The following is a 25,868-nucleotide window of genomic DNA, read 5'->3' on the forward strand; positions in this document are numbered from 1 at the left end:
CTAAATGAGTCAACATATGAAAAAATGCCTAGGACATAGAAAGCACTTAACAAATGTTAGTTGTTGTTCTTGGTTTTAATTTTGTTTCATTCCTTAGAGCTGTGCTGAACAATATGTAGCAATGAGTCACATGTGACTTCTGAGCACTTGAAATGTTACTTTTCCATATTGAGATGTGCTCTAAGTATAAAATCTACACTGAAGTTCAAAGACTTAGGAAAAAGGAATGTCAAATATCTCATCATTAATTTTTATATTGATTGCATGCTAGTTTAGGTATACGGAGTCAAATAAAATACACTTTTTAAATTAACTTCACCTGTTGCTTTCTATGTTCTTTACATGGCTAGCTACTAGAAAATTGGAAATTACACACGCGGCTCATATTTGTGGCTTGCATTATATTTCTGTTGAACAGCATTGCTTTAGAGAGACCGTCTAGGGTGTGTAGCAAAGCAGCAGTATTACAGGCATTCATCGAGGCTATTGATCTGTTAAGCAGAAAGGAAGTAGGTCAAATCATAACTGAACAAATATAAACTGTTCACATTGAAATTTAAATGTGTTTCTCACTGTTTGTGGTCAGGGTTATCTTTAAGAAACTATACTTAACACTTTATGTCTAATACAAACGAAATTCTGTTTCTAGGTTACTGGTTGGTTCACCCTGGAGTGGCTTTCCTGAGAACCGCATGGGAGATGTGTATAAATGTCCTGTTGACCTATCTACTGCCACATGTGAAAAACTAAATTTGCAAAGTAAGTTTAAACTAGCATTGGTCTTAGATTCAACTGAAAAATAACATCCAAACAATCATCATTCTGTCTTAAAGAAATATAGATAGCTTTTTTGCCCTTATGTCTTTAGTAATATGGGGCACAATTGTATCCAAATTTCCAGAACAGTTTGGAGACTTGACTTAACAAGATGTGTGGAAAATGTGCTGTCTCCTGGACCATTCACCTCCAGACCATGGACTGGTTTCCATCAACATTTAGAATAATTTTGATGATTACTAGCAGAAGTCTGAGGCAGTCCATATTTCTTTCTCTCTTCCTTGCAAATAAACCATTAAGTTTGGAAACATCAGTATAAGGGCTGTTTGGAGTTGCCAAAAAATGCTCTATATTTCTCCTTATGTCTAAATGATTGCATTCTAATAAAACAAATCCACAGTTGGAATTATTTGCTGTTTTAATTATCCACATTTCAGATGCCTCCTATTAATGCCAAAAAATTGCAAAAGGTTCAAGGGTAGACAGCTAAGCGTTCAAGGGTAGACAGCTAAATGAGTGACATTTACATGTAATATGCTGATACAAGTAAAAAGTCATTCAATTTGATCGTCATCACATCAGCAGCAGCAGCGTCCTAAAAAACCAGACCCAAGGAATCATTGAGTTCTTCTGAAGAGCTGAGGCATGAATTAGAAAAGAGTGTTGTGAAAATCAAGGGAAAGAAGAGTTTCAAAAATAGTGGTTAAGAGTTTCAAAAATAGTGATTAGTATTTCTTACATATCTCTGTATACCTAATATCTAGAATAATTTATGGCATACAGTAGGGCTCAATAAACGTAAGTTCAGTGAAGTAGAAGGAATATCAGCAGTGTCAAATGCTGCAGAAGTTGAAGGGGATGAGGGCTGAGTAAATGTCTTCAGCTTTTTTAAGCAGGTTGTGGGTGATCTAGACCAATGATCTCCAAACATTTTGAACACTCAGTATGTGTTTTTTATATTTACATATATATATATATATATATATATATTTAAATAATGCAAATATATACATTTGGAGTGAGTGTTCAAAGTTTTATTATATGTCCAAAAATTTTAGTATAGTGCTCACTTCGGCAGCACATATACAAAAATTTTAGTATATCACCCCTAACATATCATATCACCCTTAACTTCTGAACACTCATTCATAATGTATATATCTTTATTATTTTTAAAGCTATGTACATGTACTGACCTAGTATCTTCCCAATAACACCTCCACATAAAAATAAATTTTAAAGAATAACAACATGCCTATAGAAGTTCTATTGTTTTCTTTCTGTACTTGAACAGATCATATTTTGTGTAACTTACTTACCTAGGGGATAAATCCACTGGTGTTATGGGGAGAAAATAGATAACGAAGAATTTAGGAGGGTATCAGTAGTGAATATACAAGGAATGAAAGTTGACCTCTATTTCTAGAAGTTCAGCAGTGAAGGGGAGCTGGGAAAAACAATTCTATGGGGTAGCAGAGTTGGAAGACTTTTTTAGTAAACAGGAGATAATACTTTTTGTAGGGAACATGGAGGCAGCAGTAAAAAGGGATAATTTGTCCAAGATAGAGTTAACTGATTGGAATTCATGTGATTTCTCTCTGAGAAATCGAGCCTTAAAAAGACTGCTTCCTTATCTAAGACACAAAGAAGGAGAGGAAAGTTAGGAGTTCTAAGAATGATCTTTATACAATGATTAGAGAAGCTGAGATTAGCCTGAGAGTGTGATTCGTCTTCTCCGCAGCAGTTGTTATTCACTGAGTGACGGGATCTGAGTTGAGGTTGGAGGCTTGTGAGGAAGGGTGAACTTTTACAACAGTCACCCTGGGAAATAAGGGAAGGAATCCAATTAAGAATGAATGACAGAGGCAATGACGGCTTGGCAGAGATTAGAAACAATAGTGAACAATGGTATTACGTTCAATAACTCAAGAATGGATACAGTGGTGGATGCCCTAGGTCAGTGGAAGACAGAAAGTGGAGAGATTTATTTGTTATACTATATGGCTAGTCTGATTTCCTTTTGACATTCACCAACTATTGCTTTGAGCCAGATTCTATCATAGGGCATCCTTTGATAACACTTCCAGGATATTTTTACTAACTCTGAAAATTTAAAAAAGCATTAGATAGAGCTACTATGACTTTGAAAGGAGAGGAAAAAAAATGATATCCTCAAATGTGTTTTGTTTGGCCAGAATATTGTTAAAAAAAAAAGTAAATTTAAACGTCTACAAGTCATACCCTCTCCAGAGCCTGTTCCTTACTGTCTTATGCTCTGCAGCCTCACACATTAATGTGAGTTACCAGATCACTGAAGGCATCTATCTCATTTCCCCACACTTCATTATATAACTCAAGTACCTACACTGATGACACTAATTGAACGCTACATGCAAACATGGGTGTGCCTGGGTTTTTTTTTTTTAATCTTAAGGTAAATGATGATGATTTAATCACTTTTAAAAATTGTTTTCCCTTTGAAAGCTTCAACAAGCATTCCGAATGTTACTGAGATAAAAACCAACATGAGCCTCGGCTTGACCCTCACAAGGAACATGGGAACTGGAGGGTTTCTCGTGAGTGTTTGCTTTACAAATCGTTATTCCTCTCAAGGAAGCAGGTAGTCAGTGTCTTCTCACCGTCCCTCCCAATCTGGGGGTGTAGATGCTTAGAACTGGCTTTTTGATAAATTATGCTATTTATTTGGCATCAAATTTGAATATTCAAAATAATGTTGATGTGTAGACTTTATAGGATATTCAGCAAAACCACTGCCACTGAATGTTTTGAAGAAAAGCGAACATAAAGAACCCTGATTCTTTGCCCTTGGAAAGTGTGCTGAGTATTTGTTGATAACAGCAGAATCCCACATCTCATTTCTACTTCCTGTAGGATCATTCAAGATAGGTACTGCTAATTAAGAAAGTAGGTTCAAAGCTGAAAAGTATTTCTGGTTTTTAATCATTTCCTGAAATTGTTGACTAATCTGGTGTTATGTGAGGCATGGAGCAGTCTCATCTTATATCATGTCAGTGCTCACTTTCATTTAGTTATGAAAAGAGTGAAAAAGACAGCGCAAATCAGTGAAATAGAATGCCTTATTTAATAAGCGCTTTGGGAACAGTTAATTGATTAATATTTACATATTCAAATACACTGTCAAATGAATTGGGAGTTAATATAAAAAAACTAGAAAAAATGGAAATTTCCTGAAGGATGGAAAAATTTCAGAGCTTAGAACTAATAGAAGAAATAATATAGGAAATTGTCAAAAGGATTTGACTATATAAAAAAGGGAAAAACATCACACACCAGAAAAAAAAAGTGTCAGTCTTATTTGTAATTTCCACTGGCTCACATAGGTATGTACTAATTGTATAACCCTGTTAAAATTGTCTTAGAGAGAAGCCAGGCATGGTGGCTCAATGCCTGTAATCCCAGCACTTTGGGAGGCTAAGGAGAGTGGATTACCTGTCATCAGGAGTTCAAGACCAGCCCAACCAACATGGTGAAACCCTGTCTCTACAGAAAATACAAAAATCAGCCAGGTGTGGTGGCACGCACCTGTAATCCCAGCTACTCTGGAAGCTGAAGCAGGAGAATCACTGGAACCCAGGAGGCGGAGGTTGCAGTGAGCTAAGATTGTGCCACTGCCCCAGCCTGGGCGACAGAGTGAGACTCCATCTCAAATAAACAAACAAAACAAACAGAATTGTCTTAGGGAGCCTAATTCAAGTTTACATTAGTTTTACCTAAACCGTTGTCATGCTTCCTTAAAATCCTATGCTTTATAACTGTATTATTCTAAAAATGTAATCAATTTTGAACAATGTCATTCCATTTTTACTAATGGATATTATTATTCTGATGACTGTGCTACCAGTAAGTGAGTTAGATATTGCTTGTGATATGTGTTAACAACAGTGCATAAATGAATATTGCAATGGATCTTTATGGTTTCTGATATTCCAAAGTCTTTACAATAAGGTTGCTTTAATCTTTTTGCTTGTTTGATTTTAAGCTTGCATAAATTTAAAAAGAGACCATATTGATATTTAGAGATTACAGAATGTGCCTCAAAATGTTTAATCTGTAACTCCAGATAAAGTAAAAAATAAAAATTAAAAAGCAAGAGAATTTGAGAGATTAATTAACAGTCCAGGTAGCAAGCAGAGAGGCAGAAAGAGAGAGGGAGGGAGAAAGAAAAGAAGAAAAAAGCCAAAGTTTCCTTTACATACTTAAAAGGTCAAAATCATAAGATACTCTTAAGAATTATGTGGAAAAGACTGACAATCATCACATTTTCTTTGAAACTTCTTAAGTTCTGGGCTTAAAGTAGGAATGTAGTTCTGGCACTAACAATTGGCATATTTTAATTTCAACTTCTTAATGCTGTTTTCCATTGCTTTTAAAACAAAAATATTTTTGAATACTTCATGAGTCCTTTTTCAAAGTGAGAAAACAACTTAGGAATGGGGATATGAAAACCAATAATTGGCATCTGTTATTTGGTAAACTAACCAAAGATATTAATAATGACTTTCTTCTAATTAGTTGGCAAAATAAATCAGTTTTATAGGGAGAAAACTATGCCTTGTTCATTGAGCATGAAATATGGCCAAAACTGCTTCTCCTTTGACAGTTAGACTGGGTCAAATAAGTTTCCTTTTATTTTTCCAATTACTCCTTGCAAGCCCACACTCTTCTGTTCAGTTTTAATAACTGACCCACAGCTTTACATAACGTTAAAATCTGTAGGCATTTTTTAAAATCTTAATTAGATTTCTCTTTTGCACTTGTCTCCTTTTTTATCTATCAGTGTTTAAAGTTATTTAATGCTTCCCGTCTCATTTAATCGTGATTTAATCAGGAATTCTTGGCATTCAAGGACTCTTGAAAATGAGAGAATTGGGACTGCATTAATGGAGATACGAAGGATTGGAGCGGGTACAATGTGAGCAAGAAGACAAGTGCCAGCCAGCTTTAGTGACTGCAGTTAATGAGGAAGTGGGCAAAGTTAAAAACTGGTAGTGAGTAAACCTCATTTGTGTTTGCTTAGCGTATGGAATGATTTGGAACTGAATTTTTACACAAAATTTACCCTCTCAGCTCTCTTTTATAAATCTGGCAACACAGCCTATTTCACACCAGTGGGCAGGCAGAAACCACAGTGGTCTGTTCATAGGCATGGGTTCTTCATTCACCATGATGTCTATGCCTGACCCCAAGCTCTCTTCAGAGATTACTGCCATTAGGTTCACGGTTTCTGCTGAGCAGTGTGAATAGAAGGAAGTGCAGGAAACTGATGTTCAGCAAGAACAATGATAATGATGGTAGCTAACAGTTACTATATAGCCTTTGCAATTTACCTGGCATTGTTTTAAGAGTTTTATATCTATAGATCCATTTCATTTTCATAACGATCTTAAAAGATACTATGTGTGGTTATCCTCATTTTACAGATGAAGTATCTGAGGTCCAGGTAACTGAGAGACAAAAATGAACTTGCACACATTCTTCTCCTTGGTGTTCTCTGGAAGGAAACCACCCATTTTCTCTAGCTTGATGGGAGACTTCATAGCTTCTCCCTTCACTGACATCTGCTCCCAATAGTCCCAGCACTCCTTCTCCCAGAAGGCTTGAGCATCTGCCACCTTCTCCATCACTTCTGCTTGCCCCAAAGGCATTACTGACTCATTGGTTTTGAGTTCACAATTATTAGTATCTTGGAAAAGAATAGAGATGATTTCTGAGCTCCATAATGGAGAGATAGAAGGTTAGCATTTTTCATGTGTTTCCATTAATCTTTTTCTCATTTCTTTGAAGACATGTGGTCCTCTGTGGGCACAGCAGTGTGGGAATCAGTATTACACAACAGGTGTGTGCTCTGACATCAGTCCTGATTTTCAGCTCTCAGCCAGCTTTTCACCTGCAGTTCAGAGTAAGTTATTAATGTGCAGATGGGGTGAGCAATGCCTTACAGTTAAAGGAGTGGGGGAAGGTTATCAACTAGTGGCACCCAAACCCTCCTTAAGTCTTGCTTTTTATGGCTGTGAAATGTGACTTACTTATGGAAATCTTCTTCTTTTCTCTTTTCCTGTGTAGCCTGCCCTTCCCTCATAGATGTTGTGGTTGTGTGTGATGAATCAAATAGTATTTATCCTTGGGATGCAGTAAAGAATTTTTTGGAAAAATTTGTACAAGGCCTGGATATAGGCCCCACGAAGACACAGGTATGGACATCAGAAATGCATAAACTAATTTGTGGCTTATTTTTCTAAAAAAAAATATTGTTAGATATGAAGTCTTAATTTTTATATTTGCCAAATCCTCATTTTAAATGCATTTAATGGCAATTTTTAAAGTTAATTGAAACTTGTACTACATTGGGTTATGCTACCTATGGCTTTGCCCAATGCTGGTCTTTTGACCTTACAGTTCTATTTCTGACACAAGCATTAAGGGTATGGGATCTAACATTTTAATCTTCCCTGAATGGCCTATCTTTCCCCTCTAACCCGTGAGTTAAATTTTAAAATTCAATATGTATTTTTTAATGTCCATTTGGACTAATAATTCACTTCTTTTGTTTATTCCTTATTGGTAAAACAATTATTGAATTTCGAAATTTGTATAAATAAGTCACTAAGCATAGTTCTAACATTTATGATAATATTTTATAGTTATTTATCATATTCTAGTCTAGCTTGCCCTTTTGCCTATGGAAAAGTTCTTTTCAATAATTTTATATAACTATATTTTAAGAAGTCTTTAATTTGCTTTAATATCTTCTTTAGGTAGGCAACTAAAACACAATAGTATTATTTTAAAGTTTAATTTCTGGTTTGGGGTTGTTGTTTTTTCTGATTTAATTTTTTTTTTTTTTTTTTTTAAGATGAGGTTTCACCATGTTGGTCAGGCTGGTCTTGAACTCCCAACCTCAGGTGATCCACCCGCCTTGGCCTCCAAAGTTCTTGGATTACAGGCGTGAGCCACCACGCCCGGCCTGTTTTTTTCTGATTTAATCTGCCATCTGATGGGCCTTCTGGTTGTAGCAGCACACTGAACCAGTGCCAACAGGGACCAGTTCACTGCTACCAGTGTGTGTTCGTGGATTGCATCTGATACTCTAGTATCCAACATCTAATACAAATTGTTGACACTTTTTCCCTAAATACTTTCCCGCTATCTTTATGGAAATTTGCCTCTCTGCTTTCCTGTTCAGTATTATAACATGTTGTTACACGTTTTCCCCCATTGAAATTGCTCTTCAGTACCAAGAGTATCTCAATACCCACAGAAGCTTTGGAAGTTTTCCTGTGGGCATTTTCCAGGACATGCTGCTAAATAAAACTACATATAGCACTGGTTTCTGGAAAGCACCACTCTTAAAGCCCCTTATAAGTTTTCATATGTATCTGCTTATTTCTACCATTTCTAAATGAGTTACCCTTATAATGTGACTAATTTTTTTAATAGTCTCCTATATAGAATTCAGTCTTCCTCTTTTGTGTCTTCCTACTACAGTGCATCTGATTCCTCTCTAGAAGTGGTTTAACTCAGTCTCTTTTCTTACAGCCTAAATTTAACCTTTCTGTAAATCCTAATATATCACATCTCTTTAAATCTTTCTTGTTCTTTTTCACACAGAAGTCCTGAGGCTCTGTCATGGGATTACTACCATCTTCCTCTCATATTAGATTTTGAAATTCTCAGAGTTATTTTTTATTCTTTCCTCCCTCTCAAGTCTTACATTGCACCCTAGAGAAAGGGATCTAGGAATATTGTATTTCTCACTATCTTCCCAGTGCTTAGCTTACTGCCCCTTGGCAAAACACAGCAGAGTGAACTCAGAAATCCAGTCCTTGCCTCTTCTACCTCCTTATATACTGACTCGTACTTCAGAGAGCCTCTTACCACTGATCCCTGTTGCCACTCCTGTTCTGGAAAGCCCATCTCCTAGGCTTAGAGGGTGATCTGAATGCCTGCAAACAAGGACTTTAACAGAAGAGTGTGGCCTTATTGATCTCTAGGATAGGGAATGCTCCCAAATGTCTTGTTCAGAAATTCTTTCTTTCCACTTTCTCAAATAAGATGCTCTCCAGCAGCATTTTCTCTGAAAATCAGAAACACCCTGCCCCACAGGCACATATAGCATCTTCTTTCCAGAGTTGCTGAAGCCCATAATAGAGGAAATCCGCACAATAAATAGACCTCAATTGACTACACTAATTAGAAGCACATTGGTTTTTGTTGTATTCAACTCTAATTATTTATTACATGGTTACTGTCCTTTGATGGGATGTTACTCTCCATCTGTGATTGCTTATAGTTGTGAGCTTCTGTCCATTGGTAATTAGAAAGTTTATTTATATCAAGTTTAATCTTGCTGTTAAAAACCATATTCTAATAGTCATCCACATTAAAATATTATAGGGCAATGCTTAAAAACTACAATTATTACTCTTGAGAATCAAATCATACACTGTAGCACATCATCTTTCTTGGCAATAAAAGCGCTGTTGTACAATGATGGCCTCTAACAGAGAAGAAATTATTCCATTGAAAGAAAAGTAACTATTAAGAACAAAGTTGGAAGTGATCCCTTTAAGCTTTCAGCCCATGTCTAAATGTACTTTGGTTTTTATTTTATTGGTTAAGTAGAAATGAGTTAGAATGTAATGGCAACCCATTAATAAATGTCTGCTCTTTTGAAGGTGGCGTTAATTCAGTATGCCAATAATCCAAGAGTTGTGTTTAACTTGAATACATATAAAACCAAAGAAGAAATGATGCTAGCAACATCCCAGACATCCCAATATGGTGGGGACCTCACAAATACATTCGGAGCAATTCAATATGCAAGGTAAGTTTTGGTGCGAATAGACCAGTGTTTTCATAATATGAATGTGTTAATAAATAAGAAAAAGTAAGGAAAAGATAAAGAAAAATGATATACCTGGTACCTAACTTAAAGCAGAACAAATAAAGAAAAAAACATCTGCGCATTCTACGTCTTGACTACTTTGAGAAGGCAGTTGGGAAAGTTAAATCTCTGATTTTAGAATTTTTATAAGATATTACATGATTTTTGTGTGAATTTATATGAAGCAAATGAAATGAGAAGATCTTAGATTAAAACAGTAGGAAATGGGGCAATCTGTCATAATTTGTTAATATTCATCAGAGATTCAGACAAATTGACCTCATGGATCACTTGGTGCAAATTAACAAAGGCCAGAGAATCTTAAACATATGAGTTTGAATTGAATTGAACAACTTTATTATGCTTATTACAGTCAGTGGGAAATGTGAAATTATAACTATGCAGCACTTTCTTGATTCTTATCTCAATTTCTCTGTTTTCACAGATCACTGATCTTCATCTTCACTCTATTTTAACCAGATACTTTCACAAAAATGCTAAACACTCCCTGTTGTTAATCAAATTAATGAGAACAACAAGCTTGCCTTCCCTTAAACCTATTCTCTGTCTTTTTTTTTGTCTTGTGCACTTTTCTTTTCACTACCATAATTCTTTTTGAAAAAAGCAGCTCTATTCCCTCCCTCTACTTCCTTGAAACCTACAACTATGCTACTAGATAAGCATGCCCCTGTTCATCCCCCAACCCAGTGGTCCCACCTCAAGCCTCCTCCTTTCTGGTTCCTCTGAACATTTGATAATGATGAGCACATGCTGCTACTTCCAACAAGTCGCCATAACACCACAAGCTTCTCGAACGCCTGCCAACTTCTCGCCAGCAACTTTCACCTCTTCACTGGCTCCTTTTCCTATTTTTCTTCACTGAACAGAACCCTGTCTTCTCTACTGCCTTTCTCCTGTAGGAATTCTACCCACTGTCATGGCATCAGCAGCGGCACTGTGGGGGCTACCCCATTGCTATGTTGTCAGCCCTGCACTCTCTCCCAAAACTCACATTGGCATCTAGCTGATGCTGAATCTTTTTATTTGGAATGTTGGCTCACTTACCAAATTCAGTCTGTCCTACACTGGCCTTATTCTTTTCCCCACTGCTCCGCATGAACTTGCCATTTTGATTCATGCCTCTGACTCTTGCCCAGTCATTTGAACTAAATATTTGGTTGCCTTTATTCTTTTCACTCTTCCTTACGTCACACATCCGGTCAGTAGCCACATCCTGTCATTTCTATTTCTGCATTTTCCATTTTATCTGTCTTCTTTTTCTGTGTGTTGCTACTTCTTTTCTTAGTTGCTACTTCCATCAACTGGAGACAATCCCAAATGTCTCAAAAGCGGATTCCCCACAAGAGAAGATATGATTGGTTTGGTTCATCATTGCTATCTCCATTCAGGGACAATAAAGGTTTTTTGGGCCAGGCCATCTCATAAGCTGCTGGTCAGTCAGTAGGTCAGCTGCCATTCAGTGAAGTGCCCTTTCTGATCCAGCAAACTGGACTAAAAGGAAGAAGCTGAGATGAAAAACGACCTTCCTGAAGTTAGAGACTGCAACGGGCCAGGTGTTTAGCAGGGAGGTGGGGGTAGCGTTTTTCCTTGGAAGGAGCCTGGGGCCCTGGAGAGCTTGGTTCTCCAAGACAATGGCCACTGTCCGTTGAGGCAGGACTTACCTGGCTTACATCATCTTTCAAAACTTTGGTTTTCACCCCTGTGCCATTGTCTATCTCCCTCTTCCCACGATTTCCCAAGCTAACAGGATTTAGGCTGCCCAGTGCCAGGAGAATCACCCAACTTTTTACTCAACCTCCTAGAATGTAATTGCCTCTATATTTCTTCTCTCTCTCTCTCTCTCTCTTCTTTCTTTAAAACATTGAAGAGACTCTGAAATTCTTTCAGTAAATATTGCCGTGTTTTCATTCACCTCATTTCCTTCAATGCCTGCAGTTTCCGTTTACTGTTCCAAGCACTGCAGGAAATTAAAACTAATGGGGTACAATGTCTGTCCTCAGAAACTTCAAAAAGGGTCTGATGTGAATACCGTAATTCAAATTTGGCCAAAAATACCAAGTATTTTCTACATTTCTATAGTCTACTTTATAGAATACAAAACAGATTTTAGGAAATAAAATGATACGCTCAGTTTTAAAGACAGTGAATTTGATATTACCCATTCAAATTTGAAATGTGTGTATTCTCTGCCCCAGTAATTTTACTGCTAATATTTTATCCCATTTGAAAAAGTATGCCAACATATATACACAGGGATATTTATTACAGCCTGACTTGTAAAACTCAAAATAGCCTAAACACCCCGTAATGGTAAACCAGTTAAATAAAACTGTACTCCTTCATATGGTCCTCCAAATAAAATATTATGCAGCCATTAAAAATAAATGAGAGTTTCATAAATGTGCTGATATGGAAAGGTCTCCATCAAAGTGAAAAACAACTGTTTAGAATATGCCTTCATTTGATGCAAAGCCATAATAATGATACAGTGGATTCTGGGGACTCCGGGGAAACGGTGGGAAGGGGGTGACAGTGTATTCTGCTCAGGTGATGGATGCAAATCTCACAAATCACCACTGAAGAACTTACTCATGTAACCAAATACCACCTGTTCCCCAAAAACCTATGGAAATAAAAAAAAATTTTTTTAAAGAATATGCCCTCATTTGGGCAAAAGTTTAAGAGGTAGACTATGCCTATACCTATATTCCATCTAAATAAAACATTTTCTAGAAGGAAATGCAAGAAACTGATAATGGTGCTTACTTATGGAGAAAGGTTTAGTGTCACATTTTGGTTTATACGTTTCAAAATACTTTGATTTTTTTTTTTTACTATGGATATCTATTACTTTAAAATAATATTGAAAATAAGTAAACACAGGTATAACGCATAAAATTTATGACAGGAATATCTTTGCTCTATTGATTTGTACTGATTAATTCAACTTTCTTAGAAGAAAATACTTTGAAGGAATACTGAGATAAATACATGTACACATATATACACATATGCCATGGCATATAAGACATTGTTTTTAATGTCAAGCAAAGTTTATGTTTGTATATGTTTCTCTACAAGCTACAAATGGAACATTAAATATGTCACCAAAGTTAATATGGAGTTACAATAGATTGTGTTTAAAGAAGCTGGTTTCCTGTTTCTATTTTAAACCAGAGGTTGTCATATTAACTTCATATTTTGATAGCGAGTCTTTAATTTTATCTGCCACAGAAAATATGCTTATTCAGCAACTTCTGGTGGACGACCAAGTGCTACCAAAGTCATGGTAGTTGTAACTGACGGTGAATCACATGATGGTTCAATGTTGAAAGCTGTGATTGAGCAATGCAACCATGACAATATACTGAGGTTTGGCATAGCAGTAAGTGGCTCTTCTCTTTACTCGTCTTGCAGCTATTGGGTAAATCTTCCTTTATACCATCACTTCTCAAGGCTGCACTTTCCCATTGGCTGTTCATAGTTAAATGTAAAAGAACGTTCTTGCTCTTTCTCTGCTTCTTCATGGTTTTCAATCGTGTCTACGATTGAAATGTAGGGTTGTGGAAATGTTGCTTGATTTACTTCTCCAGAGGGGCTATTGTGTTCAAAATAGACTAGAATGTACTCATAGGGAAAATGGAGTACAGCAGTAATGACCTTTTTTTTCTCTTCTATTTTCAAGGTTCTAGGGTACTTAAACAGAAACGCCCTTGATACTAAAAATTTAATTAAAGAAATAAAAGCAATCGCTAGTATTCCAACAGAAAGATACTTTTTCAATGTGTCTGACGAAGCAGCTCTACTAGAAAAGGCTGGGACACTAGGAGAACAAATTTTCAGCATTGAAGGTAAAAAAAAAATCCTTTCAAGAATTTTCTTTTAGAACGTTTAAATAATTTTTTATTATCACATATTTGCTCTATCAATGTTAACTTGTATACCTTGTATAAAAAGAGCTGCTACAAATCAGTAAGGAAAATGGATGAAAAACATGAATAAATAGTTTATAAGTGATAAAATACAAATGACTGATAAACATAAGAAAATACTCCCAATTTACAAGTATATTTCTAAATACTTCCAGTAAGTATTTAAAAATATAAATTAAACCAACATTATGTTTTGCCTAAAAGATGACACAGAATACTAATGTTCAATCCTGGAGAGATTATCAGGAAATAAAGAAGCTCATACACTGTTGACAGGATGATAAATTGTTATAACTTTGGGGGGACCATATAGTAATACCTATTATAATCATGAATAGTTTTATGTTTTTACACTGTGTTATGTAAGTTCTAAAATTCTTGAATTTGTTTACAGTAAGCATATATATTTTTTAAATTGGAAAAATACAGCAAAGATTTTTAATAGTTTAATTTTGAGGGAAATATTTTATTTATAGGACTAAAATAATTTACTTAGGTGGTCTTGGAAAATCTAGTTAGTGCAGAGAAATCATATGTTTAGGAGTTCATTGTGTGGGGGACTAGCACATACTTCACAGCTGGTGAAAAAAAAAACCCACATGACCCAAATCCTAGTTCTTGTTGGTTAACCCAAATAACTCTTTGCAATAAAGACCTTATGTTATTGAAAACCTATGTATTAGGTACAGCCTTAGAGTCTGGGGCTAAGAGGATTCCATAAATTATTCATTCATATAGTCAGATCTTGACTTGATTATCCACTGGAATTATCCAAAAAGCTGTATTGCTTCTTCAGTATCCCATGGTGCCTCAAAGTTGCATTCAAATCCAATGCAGGCTGAGATAACACAAAATCACCAGGCTATACACATTGATAATTGTGTTTGTAGGGGCATGAATGAGAACAATTGTAATCTACAAGCTAGCTAGAAATGACTTTGAGCATTATCTGCTATTAGGGACTTTGGGAAGCATTATTCTATTTTATTAAAAGTTATCTCTACTCATCCTGTGTAAATTACTTTATCTTGTAACTAAGACTATGTTGTACAGTACAGTTTGTCTTTTTTTCTATATTGAAGTGTCAGTCCAGTGATTTAGCTTCCTTTTTGTGAGGATTAGTGAAACATAACCATTTTGATCACAGTGTATGGAAAATAAGTACCAATTGGGTCTTACAGTGTTAGTGACAGAGGCAAGCAAGCACATATATAGAACCAGAGCAAACTTCTCAATTAGTAAGATTCCTACTCAATCTTGAGTTCTGGTTCCTAATAGCTAACTCAGTTCTCTCCCAGCAGTCTTCACTATAGATCAATTGCCGAGCTCTTCCAGTTGCATCCGAGATTTGTGTACATTTATCAGTACCAATATTTCAAAGCTAAAAATTCAGTTAGTTTCTTCGCTAGCAATGATCAAGTTTTTAAAAAATCATCATCTCAGTTTTCACCTTACCTTATACCTTTTGTTGAGTGTCCTTTTGTATCAGGAACTTCGTACGTATTCTGCTAAATACATTAATGTTTAATTAAGATTAGTGCCAACTTTGAACACTACCTTGGAAGTATTGTTATTTCTATAACCTGCTAGAACGCTTTCTTAGTGATTTCTCCCTCCCAGAATACACAAGCTCTGTATTTTGGGGTGAGTATTGGAAGAGTATGTGTTTGTGTTTGTAGGCGTGTGTGTACATACCGGCCTGCCTGTGTTTGAAAACTTGATTTACAGTTACTGACAATTATATCATTTTTAAAATTTGATTTTTCAGGTACCGTTCAAGGAGGAGACAACTTTCAGATGGAAATGTCACAAGTGGGATTCAGTGCAGATTACTCTCCTCAAAATGTATGTATATCAGATAGCTTCAAGCCATGTTGTCATTTGACATAACACTTCCGGATACAGTAGCCTTATACATAAAGTGGGAAGACAGCCGTTTAGCGATCAGCCCTTCTGTTTCCTAGTCACAATCATTTAGTTTCTTTGTGCTGCTGATTTACCCCTAAAATCTGAATGTTAATAATATCTTCCTCCCTGTTTCACAGGGATCTTATATGGGGTAAAAGGACAATATACGAGAAAGTCTTTAGGGCACAGACGCTATATTAACTTAAGGTATTATTCCTGCATAAATTTTCTTTTTTTTCTTTTCTTTTTTTTTTTTTTTTTGAGATGGAGTCTTGCTCTGTCACCAGGCTAGAGTGCAGTGGTGTGATCTCGGCTCACTGCAACCTCTGAAACCCTAGTTAAGGCCATTCTCTTGCCTCAACCTCCCAAGTAGCTGGGACTACAGGCACACACCACCACACCCAGCTAAGTTGTGTATATTTAGTAGAGATGGGGTTTCGTCGTGTTGGCCAGGATGGTCTCAATTTCCTGACCTCATGATCTGCCTGTTTCGGCCTCCCAAAGCACTGGGATTACAGGCATGAGCCACCGTGCCAGCCCTGCAGGAATTTTCTTTTTTTTTAATTTTTTATATATATATATAATAAATATATATATTTTTTATTTATATAAATATAATATTGCATTTTAGCAATATATATATTATTGCATTTTAGGTTCTGGGATACATGTAAAGAACATGCAGGATTGTTGCATAGGTACATACATGGCAATGTAGTTTGCTGTCTCCATCCCCATTACCTATATCTGGCATTTCTCCCTGTGTTATCCCTCCCCAACTCCCTACCCCGTACTGTCCCTCCCCTAGTCCCCACCACAGACCTCAGTGTGTGATGCTCCCCTCCCTGTGTCCATGTATTTTCATTGTTCAACACCCACCTATGAGTGAGAACATGCGGTGTTTGATTTTCTGTTCTTGTGTCAGTTTGCTGAGAATGACGCTTTCCAGGTTCATCCATGTCCCTACAAAAGACACGAACTCATCATTTTTGATGGCTGCATAGTATTCCATGGTGTATATGTGCCACATTTTCCCTGTCCAGTCTATCATCAATGGGCATTTGCGTTGATTCCAAGTCTTTGCTATTATAAACAGTGCCACAATGAACATATGTGTGCATGTGTCTTTACAATAGAACAATTTATAATCATTTGGATATATACCCAGTAATGGGATTGCTGGGTCAAATGGCATTTCTATTTCTAGGTCCTTGAAGAATCACCACACTGTCTTTCACAATGGTTGAACTAATTCACACTCCCACCAACAGTGTAAAAGTGTTCCTATTTCTCCACATCCTCTCTAGCATCTGTTGTCTCCAGATTTTTTAATGATCGCCATTCTAACTGACGTGAGATGGTATCTCAATGTAGTTTTAATTTGTATTTCTCTAATGACCAGTGATGATGAGCATTTTTTTATATGTTTGTCAGCCTCATGTATGTCTTCTTTTGAGAAGTGTCTGTTCATATCCTTTGCCCACTTTTGAATGGGCTTGTTTGTTTTTTTCTTGTAAGTCTGTTTCAGTTCTTTGTAGATTTGGATATAAGTCCTTTGTCAGATATGTAGATTGCAAAAATTTTTTCCCATTCTGTTGGTTGCTAGTTCACTCTAATGATTGTTTCTTTTGCTGTGCAGAAGCTCTGGAGTTTAATTAGATCCCATTTCCCTATTTTGGCTTTTGTTGCCAATGCTTTTGGTGTTTTAGTCATGATGTCCTTGCCTATGCCTATGTCCTGAATGGTTTTACCTAGGTTTTCCTCTAGGGTTTTTATGGTGTTAGGTCTTATGTTTAAGTCTTTAACCCATCTGGAGTTAATTTTAGTGTAAAGTGTCAGGAAGGGGTCCAGTTTCTTCTTTCCACACATGGCTAGCCAGTTTTCCCAACACCATTTATTAAACAGGGAATCCTTTCCCCATTGCTTACTTTTGTCAGGTTTGTCAAAGATCAGATGGTTGTAGATGTGTGGCGTTTCCTCCAAGACGTCTGTTCTGTTCCATTGATCTATATCTCTGTTTTGGTACCAGTACCATGCTATTTTGATTACTGTAGCCTTATAGTATAGTTTGAAGTCAAGTAGTGTGATGCCTCCAGCTTTGTTTTTTTTGGCTTAGAATTGACTTGGCTATGTGGGCTCTCTTTTGGTTCCGTATGAAGTTTAAGGTGGTTTTTTCCAGTTCTGTGAAGAAGGTCATTGGTAGTTTGATGGGGATAGCGTTGAATCTATAAATTACTTTGGGCAGTATGGCCATTTTCACAATATTGATTCTTCCTAATCATGAGCATGGAGTGTTTCTCCATTTGTGTCCTCTCTTATTTTGTTGAGCAGTGGTTTGTTCTTTTCCTTGAAGAGGTCCTTTACATCCTTTGTCAGTTGTATTCCTAGGTATTTTGTTCCCTTTATAGCAATTGTGAATGGGAGTTCATTCTTGGATTAGCTCTCTTTAAGTCTGTTATTGGCGTATAGGAATGCTTGTGATTTTTGCATATTGATTTTGTATCCTGAGACTTTGCTGAAGTTGCTTATCAGTTTAAGGAGATTTTGGACTGAGACAATAGGGTTTTCTGAATACACAATCATGTCGTCTGCAAATAGAGACAATTTGACTTCCTCCTTTCCTAACTGAATACCCTTTATTTCTTTTTCTTGCCTGATTGCTCTGGCTAGAGCTTTCTTTGAATCAAATAACTACTGGAAATGTTTGTTTAAAACACATACTCTTGTCATCACTGTCATGGTCAAATTCTGAGTTTTCATGATATCTTTTTCTAAAAGCAGACAGAAAATAGTTGAAAAAATAAGAAGTTAGGAAAAATGTGAGATAAGATTGGAGTACAACACTGTTTTTTCAGCTCAGGGAAGTCCATTTCTATTTCTCAGAAACATCCATCTCCAGGCCTCTGATTCTGATTTGAGTCAGGATATGAGAGAGATAGTGAAAGGAGGAGAAAAGAAAGAGACAGAGATCCTGGGAAATATTTAAGGAACAATAGGAAGTCTGAGGATTTGACTGGCAGATCAGAGGACCAAGAACAGCTTGTTTTCTGTCTAGAATAAAAGGAGCTGACTTTTTCTGGAGCATCAATACCTAGAGATGCTCATAGAAGTTATGGACCTTTCCCTCAGAAAATATAAATGAATCTATGCACAGAGAATTTTGCTCACAATCCCATGACGTTTCTGTACATGCCCTGAAGTCCTTTCATGCACCTAAACCCAGAGTCCCTCATTTTATTACAATCATTCCCATAACTTCGTGGTCTCTTATCCTCAAAGAGGAACACATCATTTCCTTAGTTGCTGTTTTTCGTGGCTTGTATTTTTTAGTCTAACATCATATCTTTGGTATGTTCTAAGAAGAACAAAAAATAAAAAACAGTGTATCTCACCCAGATTAAATCTGCCTTCCGTGACAATTTATAGCTTTGACTGTTCAGATTGGGTTTTGAGTCAATCCAGAGTAGTCTTCATCCTTTGTCCTCCCTGCAGGGCTGACAGATGGTTATTTTCCTTCCAGTAGATTGAATGTCACAGCTATAGGTGCCTTTTGTAGCTGTGATATTATCAAATAAATGGGATATGGGAATATACAGGCACATTTGAGAAGTGGCCAGGAAGAAAGAGGAAGAAAGCTGAAAATAGAACAGGTCAGAAGAGGGCATCCTGAGGCATGTCTGGGATGGCAGCAGCATCCCCGTCTCTCCTGTGTCAGTAGTTTCTGTTTCTCAGGCATGTCTCTTACTTGGCTGTGAGGCTTTCTTATGAATATGTGGGACTGGAGGCTCGCTTCTGACTTTTTTCTAAAGGTCATAAGGTTTCAGCATTTGAATGGGAAATTTGAAGATACTATGTACCTGTCCTGTACTACAGCTTATTACAAAGGTTTGTCTGTATAACATGTCATATGAAATAAAATCTAAAATAGCACAGCCAATGGGAAGGCTTGTTGTCTAGCACAAATATATTAAGACAAGTCTGAGATACACAATATATGTTCACATATATTTCATCATTTTAAATAAATCTAAACAATTTATTTCAATGTTTTGGTGACCCTGCATTCTTATGCTTTAAAGGTGATTTGTTTCAATCATCTTCATTTTTCAATTATTTTAGGATATTCTGATGCTGGGTGCAGTGGGAGCTTTTGACTGGAGTGGGACCATTGTCCAGAAGACATCTCATGACCATTTGATCTTTCCTAAACAAGCCTTTGACCAAATTCTGCAGGACAGAAATCACAGTTCATATTTAGGTAAGGCATAGCAATAATTGGTTCAGCAAACGTAAGTTCTCTGGCTTTAAACCAGCCTTGAACTGTCATCTAATTATCACATTTATTACACATATCTATGTTGTCTCTTTGTCAGTCGGGACTTAAGGCATAACTGCTTATTGGAATACTATATTATAACCACTAATTTCTTCTGGCTGGTCAAGTGGTCATAATTCCTGGAACATGATTGTGTTCCTCCAAAATGGAAATAGTTCCCAAAAGCCAATACAGTAGGTGATATTCTTATATTATTGTAGAGCTCTTAGTCTTCTTGTTCTTATAATAAGCAGCCACCGATTTTGCAGACTTACTATGGGATTTTTGAACTGGCTAGTCTATCTACGTAAACATTTACATCTTTCCAGCAAGTCTTTCAGGGATGTTTTGCCTTTGAGAGATAGCAAGATTAATAACTTGCCGAATGTTCAACAACCTAGTAAGTGGCAAATCCAGAATTCGAACTTCGGACTGTTTCCAAGACCTGTGTTCTTTCTACTGTGCAACACTACCTTTTAAATACATTTATTCATTTACTCAAGAAATATTTGTTGAATGCCAGGTTTATAGGTGGCTGATGAGGACAACCTGGAATCTAGAGGCGGCTTTATAGGTAGAAGTTCCACCTACACGGGGAAGTGCCGCAGGTCAAAGGACAGGAGCAATTCATCTTAGAAAAAGGAAGACTTGTCCTCAGTGATGTATTCAGGAGCACTAGGAACTCTGCATCGTATCTAACAACAGAGGATCTCTGGTCACCTCTGCTCACTTCTTTTAACCTTATCTTGCTGAGATATTCGACGGTACACACTCTGTAACTCTTTCCCTTTTAGGTTACTCTGTGGCTGCAATTTCTACTGGAGAAAACACCCACTTTGTTGCTGGTGCTCCTCGGGCAAATTATACTGGCCAGATAGTGCTGTACAGTGTGAACGAGAATGGAAATGTCACAGTTATTCAGGCTCACCGGGGTGACCAGGTAAATCTCATTGTTTAACAGGTGAAACTAATTTTATGGGTAAATGAGCAGGTGGGGAGTCGAGTGGCTAGAAATGGAAACCAACGTGGCCTGAGTGCCTACTCTGTGACTGGCTCTGTACTCTGAGTTTACTTAGTGTATTCCTTAGATCTTCACAACAATACCAAGAAGACCACCCTCCCTTTTGACAACTTACTGGGAATTTAGCTAGCCTTCTAAGGTCACGCAGCATCAATGGATTGAGCTGTCATTAAAACTCAGCCTTTTCTGGACTCAGAGGCTGTGCTGTTTGGTTACATCCCCTTCATATTTTTGACTCCCTAGATTAATAATGCACGGACATTATTTAGTTATGATGGCAGGCCCCTAACCACTGCTTTGTAGGTAAGCACACACTAGGAACAAGGATTTGGAGAGGAAATAATGAGAAGAAGGGAGTAGTATAACATTAAAAGGACTGAGCTTCTACATCTGGACCTGTCTCGTTTTTGAAGATTCTAAAAGTAAAACAATTATCTTATCTGCTACTTCCTATGGATGGGTGACAGTTTGGTAGTCAGACCCTATGATGAATCTCAGTTATGGCTCATTACAGCAAAGGTCTGTTACTAGAGCAAAGGCCAGCTGATTGGTTCCTGTTTCCTTACTAAACAGTTCTGACCCAGGGGTTTGGCGCACATTTAAAATGGGCATCACTGATCCCTGACAACCAGCAAAAAGTGGTTTCCTTCTTAAAGTTGGAGAAACTTACAAAGATTTCTCTTCTCTGAGATTAAGTGTGATCCTGCTGTTGCTATGGATTTTCTAGGAGTAAGAAGACCTGAGTTCTTGACTTCCTTGACCACAAATTAGCTATGGTCATACTTTTCTCTCTTTTTTTAATATTTTAAAGAAGTTCTTTTTTAATTTAGAAAATAACAGTGACAATGTTGTGGAAGGAATCATTTCTTAGTCATTTCTAAATCCTTAAAAAGTGTTCACATAGGCATTCATTGAACGTTGAATGGGATGAATGTTCAAAGTCTCAGCTTTTCATATTTTAATTTAGCTCCACTAGTCCTCCTGTCCTAGTCTATCCAGCAACTACTTACCTGTTTCACATTATGACATGTACACTTACATCATCACATGTGATGTCCCCCTTCCCTCTGCCTAGAAATCTCCATATCCTTCTTACTTTGCAATTCAAATGATATTTTAGCTTTCTAAGCCTTCCTGACTCTCCTGCTCTCTGATCACTTAGCATTTGGGACTTGGCTCTATTACAATTTATTTTACCATAGAAGCTTAATTATTTATTCTCCCTGCCTCTATTCCTCCTGCCTTTCTCTATAACAGACCTCACATACCTATGAAAGGTTTGTCTTGTGTCTTTGACCTTCTGGCATCAGAAACACCCGGAATGCTAATTTAAATTGCTGTTTTCTGGCTCACATCCTAGACATTACATCAGAATCTCTAGAAATGGGTCTCAGAGATCTGTATTTCAAAGGCATTTTCTTGGAGATTCTTGTGCACAACTAGGATTTAAGAACCAAGTGTCAGATGGTGTTAGAACCTGGGGGAAGGGACTATGCTGTCTGTCTTCACGTTCCTAGCACTTTGCAAATAGTAAACACTCAATTTTTGTGTATTGAATGTGCAAGTAAATGTTCAATGTAATATTAGAAGTATATGAATGCTAGAAATTCTAAGGTTAACATGCTTTATTACTCCAGATTGGCTCCTATTTTGGTAGTGTGCTGTGTTCAGTTGATGTGGATAAAGACACCGTTACAGATGTGCTCTTGGTGGGTGCACCAATGTACATGAATGACCTAAAGAAAGAGGAAGGAAGAGTCTACCTGTTTACTATCATAAAGGTAAAATAATCATTCAATTGACAGTTTAATTTGCTTTAGTACTGATAATTTAATCTGTATTTGGAAAGAAAAATTTATTATTAATAAATGATAATTTGCACAGATAGTATGGTTTACATTTCATTATTTTTGAGGATGTCCCCATTAAGTTATGATTTTAAAAATCACATTAACGGGAAAAACTAGAGTTTAATATATAGTATACAGCCATTTTCCATGAGAGGTCTTTGAATATATTGTCTGTTATATAAAAAAAGCCATTATTAGTGCACATCATTTATTGAAATATGCACACGTACACACATACACACACACACACAAACATTTGTGTATTTCTCTAGTATCACATGTAATTTTTGCTGCAAAGACAACAATAACAGGGCAAAGCTTTCTTGTTATCAATTGACTGAAAAATACCAGTCATATCAGGCACTTTGTAAATGCCATATGATCCCAGATGCTTCCTACATTAGTTTGTCAGGAAATGTCATTGCTTAGTGTAGCATTTAAGTATGCATCCAACTCTTGAATTATGGAGTTCTTCCACAAAAAAACAGCATACGTTAACATGGAAAAGCATAATTTTCCCAGTTTGTAGACTGAACTCCCTAAATCCTTGTAATATAAGTATGGTGAACTCCATGAAATATAAAAAAGGAAAAATTAGAGGCACAGATTGACACAGAAAATTATATGACAACAGAAGGGAAAGGATGGAAAAAGAGAAGCTGATGATGTTAATGTCATATTATGTTTAAGTGTTGTGATATTTTGTCCCAGCTGATTTATTGACATTAATGTAAAAATTAACTTTGTAACGGAAGTAATTAAAACAATTCTAAAGCAATTATACATATAAAATGTGTAATTGAATATATTAATTAAAACAATTCTAAAGCAATTATACCTATAAAATGTGTAATTGCATATACAAAGCCTGGACCTTTTACTTGTTTGAAAACCTGACAAACCTCCCATTCTGTAAGTATTTCTTACTTGTCAGATATACTGAATTATCATTAATTGTTGAAGATGAAAAGATCTTTTAATGCCATGTCAAACTCAGTAAGAATTTTTATAAGATTATAATAGAGGAGGAAGAATCAACACTGACCCAGTTTCATGGTTGAGAACATTGCTTTCTTGTGAAGTCATGAAATATTTCCATACTTGATTACAAAATCTAAGAAAAACACTGTGTTTTACAAGGAAATGTCTTCTCCTTTGCACAGAATTATTTAGTGTTTTTTTATAATGCAGTATTAACAATCTCATTTTCTACTTCCTGTCACTATAATTATGTGACTATTTGGTAATTTTTACAGAAACACTAAATTAAGATAATTGTGTTTTATTTTCTTCTGTATCTACTTTTATTTCATTCAAGATATTAGTAGTTTTCACCAGAAACATTTTAAATCATTTAAATGATTTAAACATTTAAATCAAAAGGTTGGAAATAGGTGAAGATTGTATTATTGAGAGGAAAATGAGACAAAAAATGGATGTTGTTCAGCTACAGTAAAGAGAATTACCTCCTTTCACTGTGGTTTATGAGCAGATATTTATGACCTTACTGAAATTCTTATTTATAATTCTGATCATAAATAGAGAATTTTGAATTTCAGGTTTAAAATTTTATCCATTTTTAACATTAAAAAATTAGTTTGGCCATCAATTGCTCTGAATCTTGTTTTCTTTCTTATTTTATCATATTTTAATAGATGGGGTCTCGCTCTGTCACCCAGGCTGGAGGGCAGTGGTGTGATCATAGGTCACTGAAGCCTCAAATTCCTGGGCTCAAGCAATCCACCCACCTCAGCCTCCTGAGAGCTAGGACTACAAATGTGTGCCACCACATCTGGCTAACTTTCTACAAAAATGTCTTGCATAGACAGGGTCTCACTATGTTGCCCAAGCAGGTCTCCAATATCAGGCTTCAATTAGTCCTTCTGCCTCAGCCTCTAGAGTCTTTGGGATTACAGGCATGCGCCACCACACCCAGCTGCTCTGAATTTTATTTATACAAGTTGTAAGGTGTGCTTTATTCATCCTTTTTTTCCTCCTTTGCAAGGGCATTTTGAGTCAGCACCAATTTCTTGAAGGCCCCGAGGGCATTGAAAATGCTCGATTTGGTTCTGCAATTGCAGCTCTTTCAGACATCAACCTGGATGGCTTTAACGATGTGATTGTTGGTTCACCACTAGAAAATCAGAATTCTGGAGCTGTATACATTTACAATGGTCATCAGGGCACTATCCGCACGAAGTATTCCCAGGTAATCCATGAGCTGCACGGTGATGTATATATCTGTGGGTCTTATCATATTAGAGATACAAAGTATCATGCAAACCATACAGTCTGTCCCTCTTATTTTGTAACTTCATTCTTTCACTCATCAGATATTAAGTGAGCCTCTACTATGTGCCAAGCACTGTTCTAGACTCTGGGGATGCTGTAAGAACAGGGCAGACACAATTCTGATCTTTGTGTGCCTTACATTATTTTGAAGGAGACAAATGAAAAAAAGCAAAGTAAATAAGATAAAGTGTTCCAGATAGTAATAAATAATTGTTTTTAAATGCAAACGAAACTAAAATAGTAAATACAATTTCAGAAATGGAGGAGTATCCAGTGGTTGAAGGGGGGACTAATGAGGCCTCACTGAGTGGCCGGTTTTGGAGTAAGACCTGAAGGAAAAGAACCTGTGCCTGAACTTGCATCAGTTTGCTCCCAGTCCACTGATCTTTTCATTGGTTTATGATTTTTTTATTAAAGATTTATGCTCTCTCCTTGATGAAAATGTGGCTGTAAGAGTGATACAGAGATCATATGATAAGACATGATTGAAAAACTAATCCTTAGAATTTGTAGAGAATAAACACAACCTGGAAGATGACTATATAGAAAATACAATAATGAAATGCAGAGGCTGCCATTTTCTGGTTCAGCTGTTATGTACCATAATTTTGTGACAAACTTGCTCTTTTAGAAAATCTTGGGATCCGATGGAGCCTTTCGGAGCCACCTCCAGTACTTTGGGAGGTCCTTGGATGGCTACGGAGATTTAAATGGGGATTCCATCACCGATGTGTCCATTGGTGCCTTTGGACAAGTGGTTCAACTCTGGTGAGTCAGGAAGAGCCAGAAACAAACTAAAAATTACCTGCTAAGAAAGCAGAACAGA

General features: G+C 36.6%; 1 protein-coding gene across 2 annotated transcripts in view; it reads left to right on the top strand.

Annotated features, from left to right (window-relative positions):
• Nucleotides 1-25,868, top strand: part of ITGA2 (integrin subunit alpha 2) — a 109,410-nt gene that overhangs the window by 53,006 nt on the left and 30,536 nt on the right. For both annotated transcript variants that reach the window (XM_064375968.1, XM_064375969.1), the window contains 13 exons: nt 650-759; nt 3,262-3,353; nt 6,604-6,718; nt 6,883-7,010; nt 9,495-9,643; nt 12,959-13,109; nt 13,410-13,575; nt 15,425-15,501; nt 19,684-19,822; nt 20,674-20,819; nt 22,538-22,681; nt 24,756-24,959; nt 25,674-25,810. In XM_064375968.1, coding sequence (XP_064232038.1) covers nt 650-759; nt 3,262-3,353; nt 6,604-6,718; nt 6,883-7,010; nt 9,495-9,643; nt 12,959-13,109; nt 13,410-13,575; nt 15,425-15,501; nt 19,684-19,822; nt 20,674-20,819; nt 22,538-22,681; nt 24,756-24,959; nt 25,674-25,810 — 1,758 coding nt within the window. The remainder of the gene's footprint in view (nt 1-649; nt 760-3,261; nt 3,354-6,603; nt 6,719-6,882; nt 7,011-9,494; nt 9,644-12,958; nt 13,110-13,409; nt 13,576-15,424; nt 15,502-19,683; nt 19,823-20,673; nt 20,820-22,537; nt 22,682-24,755; nt 24,960-25,673; nt 25,811-25,868) is intronic.

The sequence above is a fragment of the Aotus nancymaae genome, unplaced genomic scaffold (genome assembly GCF_030222135.1).
Source record: "Aotus nancymaae isolate 86718 unplaced genomic scaffold, 86718_ANA_hifiasm-v0.15.2.pri h1tg000014l, whole genome shotgun sequence".
Classification (NCBI taxonomy): Eukaryota; Metazoa; Chordata; class Mammalia; order Primates; family Aotidae; genus Aotus; species Aotus nancymaae.